This window comes from Plectropomus leopardus, chromosome 5 (genome assembly GCF_026936395.1).
Source record: "Plectropomus leopardus strain MGB_pleo_1.0 chromosome 5, ASM2693639v1, whole genome shotgun sequence".
NCBI lineage: Eukaryota > Metazoa > Chordata > Actinopteri > Perciformes > Serranidae > Plectropomus > Plectropomus leopardus.
The window spans coordinates 6,106,331-6,115,732 of NC_142180.1; the positions used below are offsets into that span (position 1 = coordinate 6,106,331).

General features: G+C 39.4%; 1 protein-coding gene across 1 annotated transcript; it reads left to right on the forward strand.

The window, feature by feature from the left end:
* The first annotated feature begins 847 nt into the window (after window positions 1-847).
* Window positions 848-8,925, forward strand: cyldl (cylindromatosis (turban tumor syndrome), like). The gene is made up of 15 exons (XM_042482786.2): window positions 848-1,162; window positions 1,459-1,916; window positions 2,335-2,631; window positions 2,755-2,833; window positions 2,919-3,097; window positions 3,325-3,490; window positions 4,715-4,856; window positions 5,147-5,257; window positions 5,339-5,430; window positions 5,514-5,577; window positions 5,685-5,817; window positions 6,709-6,817; window positions 6,907-7,025; window positions 7,813-8,026; window positions 8,111-8,925. The coding sequence occupies exons 2-15, from the start codon at window positions 1,476-1,478 to the stop codon at window positions 8,293-8,295; spliced, it is 2,331 nt and encodes a 776-aa protein (XP_042338720.2). The 5' UTR covers window positions 848-1,162; window positions 1,459-1,475; the 3' UTR covers window positions 8,296-8,925.
* Window positions 8,926-9,402: the final 477 nt, after the last annotated feature.

The following is a 9,402-nucleotide window of genomic DNA, read 5'->3' on the forward strand; positions in this document are numbered from 1 at the left end:
TCATTTGTATATCAAAATGTTTGTTTACAGAGTCTGTTTGGTCAGTCAGGACAACAAAAACTCAGACTGGAGTCATAGAAAGTGACAGCATAAGCATCACCACTAACAAGAAAGAAATTACATCAGCAACCATTTAAAGCCCTAGCGTTAAAAGGAAAAAAAATGGCAGAAATGGAATGTAATATTTATAGCTTTTATCTTATTAGTATATAAACACCCAAAAACTAAGAATCATTTGGCTTTCATTACGCTAGAATGCGTCATTTACATCTACACATGGAGCCGGTCATCTGAAAAGGTTCCACAATTTTGCTTGCATCCCAGAATAGACAAACCAATGACTGATTCTAGATAGGGCCATAATCGTTTTTGTGTTTTTGTGTTGGCCACTGTAGCTCTCCTACATGTTTACTATACAGAAGTTTCAGTTGGTTGCAATCTGCATTATAACCACTGGATGCCACCAAATCCAACATACAGGACTTTTTTAAGTCAAGGAGTGTTTTTTAAGTCAAGAAGTGAATTTAGTGTCTTAATATATGTGTCACAAACATCCCATGCACTAGAATTGTTTGTGTTGTCATTGATCAATGATTGATCAACTAAAGTCTCCTCTGTTTTACTGAGTTTCATCTGCACCTTATATATTCTTATGCTTGAATGTTACAATCTCAGTAGTAAAGCGTGTTTCTGGAGATAATGTCCTGATTATGATAATACACAGACCCTCCTTTCAGTACTCTGTAATCACCAACAAAATGAAGCTGTAAAGATGGCAAACACTATATGTAATAGGATTTATCCCAGACTAAGCCTGCTTGTTGTCTGCCTGAAAGACCGAACTGAGAGAACTAATCTTCCCCCTAACATCGAAGGACTTGCTGCTGGCTGTCAACTGGTCTCAAAACAAGAACGTAACTTTGAGACCATTTCGACATTAATAACATTTTTTTTTCCTTTAAGAAGTATGTTATTGCCATTAAGTTGTTAATCTGGTTTACAACAAACTGTCATTGTTATCGTTAGAGTGTGAAACGTCAGTGACGCCGCTGTGAAATGAAAAGGGAAGTGAAACTTAAGGCAGTTGGGTCGGGCACAATTTAAACCGAAAAGAGCGAAAATAAAACGGAAAGCACAGTTTAAAGTTGCGTTACAAGTGAAGGTAAGCCTAACTTTTTTCTCAAATGATTATTGGAGTAAGGAAAACATTGTTAGCTACTCAAAATCTAAGCTGTGACGTTTCATTTAACGTTTGCTTTGCTTTCTGTTTGACGTAACTAACGACAGTTAACGAAAGCTAGCTTTCTTAGTCCACTGTTGTCGCTAGTTAAAGAGCTAACATTAGCTTGACTGTTATTAAAATTGACAGCAAGCTTATTGTAATGAGTTAACACAGTGTGTGTGTGCGTGTGTATGTGTATGTGTGTGTATATACACTGTATTTGTGTTTCTGTACAGTTACCCTGCTCAGCACCATGACGTCATCAGACAACCTGTACTTCATGATAACAAGAAAACCTGAATATCCAGCACACATCAAGCCTGGCAGCATATGCTACATCAGTAAATTCAACCACAAAAAGTTATTCAACAGCGCTCATTCTCCCCCAAAAATACCTGTCTTCTTCCTGAGTGCACAAATAATGATGGATTATTGTGTAGATGTGAACAGTATGGAATCACTGAGTGTAGATGAAGCCGACCTGTTGCAGGGCTTGTCCAAAGACGCAGAGAGACTGGAGTGGTTCAAAGACAGAGATGCTCTTCAAACAGCACTTGGACTCACTGTAGGTACTGCAGTGACTGTGGAGAAAGAAGAAGAGAAGCTTAGAGGCATCATCCGCTACATAGGAGGACTTACAGAGCCATCATTCCCCTGTCACTTACCAGGAAGGTTCTTCGGCATTGAACTGCTGGTGGGGCTTTAAAAATGTTTGTGCAATTCATAGACTGTATATTATGTATATACAGTCTATGATGCAACCAAATCATCTGTTTTCCCCTACTGTTTTCTGTCAGTGTAAATAGTTTTGGCTTAGATTTTGAAACATGCATCGTTGATGTCTCTGCCTACACCCAAACTAAATGGAGTTGTGTGGAATTACATTTGTGGTATTCCCTGAATGAAAACATACAGATAAATGTGGTGATTTGCACCTTAGATTAAGCTTGAAAAAGCATTGATTTGGCATTAATATCTGCATGATTAGTTCCACTAGTGGTGAATTAAACCTTTATATACATGCTATTTTTAAAGATTAATTTATAGAGGCATTAAATCTAGAATGTAAGTGACATTCTATATCGGGTGTTACTATAATTCTTTCCCTTCAGGGAGAAGACAGGAAGAAAGGGAACACTGATGGGTCCTACCAGCATAAATACCACTTCTCCTGTGACAAAGATTGTGGCATTTTTGCCCCTTTCTCCAGAGTCAGGCCTTTGGTTCCCAGCTCCTTCTCCCCCTCTAACCCCAAGCATTCCTCACAGCCAGAAGCAGAAGAGCTGTACACACCAGAGGAGCTGAACACAGGAGATAGAGTCACTTACTTCATCAGTGGTGAATGCCGACATGGAATGGTGGTGTGTGTGCAGGAAAAGAACGGAGAGCATATTGTCCGGATCTCCACAGTAAGTGATATTTCAATGGTCTCCAGTAGAGTAAAATTATATATTTTGCTCCTTTAAATTATGTTTTAAAATTTGCAGCAGTTTGCAGCACATTTGTAATTTGTCTTTGTGGGGTTTTTTTAGGACACAGATGAGAATGGACAGAGAGGGGGTGAAGTCGATGTTCCACTAGACATGGTTGCTAAGGGGGAGGTGCCCGCAGGTTTGAGCAGCTCTTTACATGAATAAGTGAGAAAATATTTTCCATATTTGAAAGAAGTCTGATCTGAATCTGTTCTTCACTGTAGAGCCAGAGAACATGGATGTTGATACACCCCCGATGGAGCCAAACACCGGGGATCTGTACTTGGATCTGACGGTGAACTCTGTGGTGGAGGTGACCTTGGCTAAGGGCAATTCATTTGGAATCATCCGCTGGATCGGCTCTCTGCCTGGGGGAAAGGAAACCATGGCTGGACTAGAGCTGGTAATATTTCTACTGAGATGTCACTGTGTTGATTTAAATAAAACTGTAATATGTACAATGACAGGAACTGATTGTTTTATAGGTGTGCTGTTTTGTTCACTTTCTGTGATGGCTCGAGTTTGAAGCCACTGCAAATTATTGCTTTTTCATGTTTTGTTTTTTTTCATTTTTCTTTATTTTAGCCGTGGATCTAACAAATATATTCTTCTGTGTATATCTGTCTCCAGGAGGAAGACACTGGAGTGAGTGATGGCACCTTCAAAGGTGAGCGTTTCTTCCATTGTCCCCTCAAGAGAGCTCTGTTCGTGAAGCTTAGTTCCTGCCGTCCTGACTCGCGATTTCAGAGCCCATCAGCCAATAACAGCAAGAGGAAGCCAACACAGGACGACACAGGTCAGTACAAGATCGATCAACTTAGTTGTGCTTAGTCTTGTGCAACTTCTTCCCACAGTTTTGTTAAAGAAGCTGCATATAGCATTTAGGGCATATCTGCGATCCAGAGTCTGGTTTGTCTGTGCACAGTTCTCAACATGAAGGTGGCTGACGGTGCAGCTGATGGTGCTAACAGTTTGAACAGTGCAAACAACTGTATCAGTACTGACACAGCTAACTGTGTTGACATTAGTGGGATATCACAAGTACTAAAAATGCATCTGTGGTTGGCAAGGCTACCTTAGCAACAAACAGAGAAACTGAGATTACAGCACACAAAGTGGTAGTTTGACTTAATTCATGACACCATTACTTCACTATATCTTTACATGGCAAATAGTTGTTTTTTTTGCAAAATTGATGATCTTAATGTCGCAAAGGGAACATTTAAGTTTTTGTGTGCTAAAAACATTATCTTATTTTGCACAATTAATTAATTTAACATACACATAAAAGCATTTGATTGTATGTCTCCATCTGCTGATGGGCCATCATGATAAAAGTTTGCATAATATGATGTTAATTCCACTACAGAAAAGACCTGATGATCACTAAAATTAGGTGGGGGATGTCGATATTGGTATTGGTTATCAGCCAAATGAATTGTTATATGCAAATGGGATATCAGCAAAAAATGCACTCCCTAGTTTTAAGGTCATATTTGTTTGATTTAACATATGAAATTATTTTCTAGATAAATATACCAGCTCATATAATTTTTAGAATGGGAAAAAAGTAGAAAAATTAGTTATGGAGAAAACACTTCATGGCCAAAAGTATGTGAATTCCTGCACATGTGCACATCACACCCACATGTGGAAGTTGACCATGCCATTGCAAAGGCAAGGTCACACCAAACTTGGAAAACCATTTCTTTATGGAGCTGGCTTTGTGTTATGTTGAAACAGGAAAAGGGACAAATATAAAATGTTGATACAAAGTTTGAAACAAAAAAGAGCCAAGCACGAAAAACAACCCAACACCAAAAATACACATTAGTATGTTGAAAAATTTTCCACAATTTTCCACAATCTTTTTAGCAATGCAGGTACAGAATACACATTATTGTTTCGCTAATAACTGCAAATGGCAACACTGCATCAATGCTCATCACCAGCTATACATTCATATCATGTAAATTGCTTCTCTGTTTGCATACACGATGATTCGTGTGTGTGACTTCAGAGACGGAGACAGATCACAGCACAGGGAAGCTGGAGACTGTCCCTCCTATCAGCACAGAGCAGGTTCAGCAGATTTTGATTGGACGAATGAAGGGGATCCAAGGACACTGCAACTCCTGCTACATGGACGCTGCTCTCTTCAGGTCAGCACCAGGAACATACAATATTGCAATAAATAATACGCATGCAGGAAGTTCAGCTGGTTTTGTTTTGTTAATGATACAAATCACATCGGAGACAGCTGTTGGATCACAGACAGCTAATATTTTCTGCTGACTTTGAAATCAACTTCCAGATCTCTGCAAGTGTATTTTTTAAAGCTTGCTGAAAAGTAATCAAAAGAGGCTTTTTGCAGTGTCGTAAACCAAATTAAAAACTTGCATTTTCTTTTAGAAAACTCTGTAAAAACTCTTGTGTCTGTCTGTGCTTTCAGCTTGTTTTCCTGCTCCTCTGTGTTGGACTCCATGCTGTTCAAATCAACACAACCTCAAGATGCCCCAATCCAGAAAACCCTTCTCCATAACATTGTTAATCCCCTGCGCAGGTGTGTCCTTCCATGTATTTAACAAAACATTTGATTCGTTTTTGTTTTGTAATGTATTAATACTCTACATGGTCTCTGCAGTAATGGCTTTGTGGCAGGACGGCACATCATGAAGCTCCGGGAGCAGCTGCAGAGGCACGGCTACAGTCACTCCTTTACCACTGATGAGAAAGGTCAGTTTAACATGGACACTTTAAAACAGCTGATTTGTTTTCTGGGTTTTAAGGTGACTATTGATGTGTCTTTTATCTTTCAGATCCAGAGGAGTTCCTGACCATCATTATGCACCACATTCTCGCTCTGGATCCTCTACTCAAACTGTACTGTCTCAAAACCACTGCCAGATATTATTTCATACAATGAGCTTGAATAAAAGTGAGCTTTTAAAGAAAGTTGCATTTACACTTCACATTCTTCTTCCTCTTAGCTCAGCGGGCGGTAAAGTGCAGGAGAGTTACTGCTATCAGATCTTCTTGGACCAGAACCACAGCCTGGTGCTGCCGACAGTCCAGCAGCTGCTGGAACATTCATTCCACACTGCAGGACTCAAACTGGCTGAGGTGAGATCACATGGATTTCTGTGTCGCGCTCATAAATGGTAATGCTCATCAACTATATAATCAACAATATTTGTGTTATTGGTTATAGTGATTAGCATTAGCAGGGGCATCATGCTCTAAAAAGTTCACACATTTGCAGTAAATCTGCTTAATAGGTCAAAGCTACAGTTGGTAACTTCTGTAAAAATAATTTTTTGTCAAAATCGGGAAACTGTCACTATATTCACACTATGTTGAACTGGTAGTGATTGTTTTCATTTTATTAGTCATTTATTCAATTAATTAGCCGTTTTTATCAATAAATTAGGACATATTCTGATTTTGTGTTACTTTTTGAAATAGCTGTAGCTCAGGAGGTGGGCTTATTAGATGTCCTGTAGAGTCTGTGATTCTGTTCCTGGCTTTTCTTTAAGCATGATGTCAAAGTGTCCTGACAACAAAAAGTCCAAACAAAAAGTAGATTATTATGTACCAGGTTCATTCAGATTTTCACAGAGCAATGTAGGCCAAGAACTCTCCCCAGGCTGAAGCCACGACTCCAGCCAGTCAAAGAGAGACACCTAGATCCTCTCAGGACAGAACACACACACTTACATAAAATACAGCCACACAAAACAAACACACAGAAAAAAAGATACATATCAAAATACATCAAGGGCAGTAGCACTGCTGTCAGTTCAATAGATGTTCATCTGTTTCACAAAAACTGTCCATTTTCTGGTCAAGAAATGCATTTATCTGATGCATTCCCCTCCTTAGGCTGATCCTCCAGTAGAGGTCACTGTCTGACAGATTTCTAACAGATCCTCTCATCTCCTGGAATGAGTTAATTTTTGTGTTTCCTGTCTGTGCAGTGTGCGATCTTCTTATTTCATTGTAACGTACTTGCAGGTGCCGTCCTGCCTCATCCTCCAGATGCCTCGCTTTGGGAAGAAATTCAAGATGTTTGACAAGATCATTCCCTCTCTGGAGCTTGACATCACCGACCTCCTTTCTGAAGGTCCCTTTAAATACGAATACACACAATCACACACGGACGAACATGATTTCAAACGGATGGACCCAGTGAACCTGCACTGTGTGTTTCAGGTCCTCAGCAGTGCATGCTGTGTGGAAACTTGGCCCAGTTAGAGTGCCCTGACTGTTTTACAGATCCTCTCTTCAGCCAGACGGGATTTAAAGTCTTCTGCAGGGCATGTTCAGCACAGGTGCAGCTCATATCATTGTCCAGAGCACTTTTCAGCACTTTTGTCTTTAATTGTCGTTAATAGTTATATTTACTTTGCTTTTTCAAGGCATTGAGTTTCCAAGATTATTTAAAGTAAGATCAACTTGTCAGATTTTACAGTGTATTTACATCAGAAGTATCATTTTTCTGTGTGTGAACCCATTTATTTTCATTGTGAATTGAAAAAATGGTTAGGGGCTCCCTGTCAGCCTATCACAGGCCAAATCTGGCCCACAGGCAGTAAGTTGAGTATCAGCCACTGTTTGTGAATCAATAAATAGGCCAAATCTACTTTCAAATGAAAGCAACTAGTAATATGTAATGTATTACAATTTAAAAGTAGCTTGCCCAGCACTGGATATAGCCCACCTCACTTTACCAGTTCTGGAAAAAGAAGATGGCTGAATTTTATGTGAATCTCTTTCTATGAATCTATCTATTTGTGCAGAAGGTGATTTCCACCAGTCAGAAAGTCTTTTTACAGTATTTCCTATGTGAAAGCATGAGGGCAGAGGCGTACTGTGTCATGGTTGCCACTGAAGGGTTGAGCGGGCATAGTGGAGACTTTGCATACAGTGACAATACATGCATATCTTCTATTGATAGATTTCTGGCTGTAATATGTAGTGCTGAAACACCAGCAACAGACAGAAAATCAACCATTTTAATAATCTGTTAAATATTTGCGGAATTTTTGAAGTAAAACTACCAAGCATGTTGTTTTTTTTATTTGCAGCACTAACTGCATGTTTTTTGTTTTTTTCCAGGTTCACTCTCATCCTCAGCGCCGCTCCCATCAGCCAGCTGCTCTGGATATCCCCAAGGGCTATTTGGGTCGCTTCGTACCTCACGCTCTGATCAGAGACAAGCTGGAGCTGTTCGCTGTGCTCTGCATCGAGACGAGCCACTACGTGTCCTTCATCAAACACGGACCCAGCAGCCAAGACTGGATCTTCTTTGACAGCATGGCCGACAGAGAAGGTGAGCCGTCTGTTTTTATGCATTGTCTCATCACATGCACCATTTCTACATGTGCTCTGTAGCTCAGTTGTGCATTGTGTGCAGGAGAGACAGACGGCTTCAACATCCCAGAGGTTCATGCCTGCCCCGAGGTCGGCACATATCTGGAAATGTCTCCCGCAGAGCTGGCCAATCAGGTGCCTCGAGACATGAAAGGTGTGGCCAAACGTCTCTTCTGTGACGCCTACATGTACCTGTATCAGAGCCCAAGCATGTGTCTCTATCGCTGAGCGAACAACTGATGTGTGAAAATATACACATCAGAATTTAAAATATGTATATATGGATTTCTATAATTTTCTGTCCTGGTGTTTGAAAAATATTATTAGACTATTAATTTATAACAATATTGGTTTATTTTTGTTTATTTCTGTTTTATGCAGAAAAGGTAACTGACCTTGCTTGCTGATTCATTTTGCACTATAAAGACAAAAAATGACAATTACAGTCATGTGATGGCAAAGACAAATGTTCCTCTTCCTCTTTGTTTTTGATAATTGTCTTTAATATATGCAGTTTTTACACTGAGAGTGAATGCATTTTGCAGACAAAAAATTACCAAAGAATGAGGGTTTAGAATGCTGTCTGGACCAGTTACTTTATTAATTTCAGAAACATTAGTTCAAAATCTTCAGGATGTTTAATAATATTGCCTTTTTGATATGTACCTGCTTATTTGTAGCCATCAGCATCTGGACTGATGTGATGTTTGGGATAAAGTTTTGGAAAACTGCACTCAGATGGTTACAAAGGAGTTTTTGGCTAAACGTGTGGCCTTTTCCATTATGCTGTTCATTTATTCCTACTGGATGTGATATATATTTCAATGAATATAGTAAATAAACACAAGTAATACCACATATCCCTAGTCCTGCATGATTTTACTGAAAGAGAAGGCGATACGTTTCTATATAAAGACGCATAGCTATTTTGGTGAAATATTCATCCAAGCCACAAAAAGGCAAAAACAAAAAAAGAATATTTGATGATCTCATATATAAAGTATCAGCATTGCTTTATTTATTAATTATACTTTCAATTCAAGCTTAGTTTTGGGATTATCTCAGCATGCAACTGTACCCACTTATAACTGGTATCAGATTTTGGACTGAATTTTTTCAAGAGTTCTATTCACAGTCTGTGCTAGACGTTGCATCATTGGATGGCTTCTTTTTCCTTTAACAACATGTATCTTCCTGATGGAGCTGAAATTCTGTCACAACTCTATAGATGCACTTGAGTGTCCTCTGCCAATGCAGTCCATACAGTATCTTTCGTTTTGTTAACAGCCCACAGTCTGGCATTTTTTCTAGCTGTCTGTGTGTCTGTCTGTCGAT

What these genes read in the sequence shown, in the direction of transcription:
- cyldl (XM_042482786.2), top strand. Translation starts at nt 1,476, where the DNA reads ATGACGTCATCAGACAACCTGTACTTCATGATAACAAGAAAACCTGAA. An exon ending in TCTTCGGCATTGAACTGCTG is followed by an intron (nt 1,917 to 2,334) that starts GTGGGGCTTTAA and finishes CTTTCCCTTCAG; the next exon opens with GGAGAAGACAGGAAGAAAGG. An exon ending in GCAGGGCATGTTCAGCACAG is followed by an intron (nt 7,026 to 7,812) that starts GTGCAGCTCATA and finishes GTTTTTTTCCAG; the next exon opens with GTTCACTCTCATCCTCAGCG.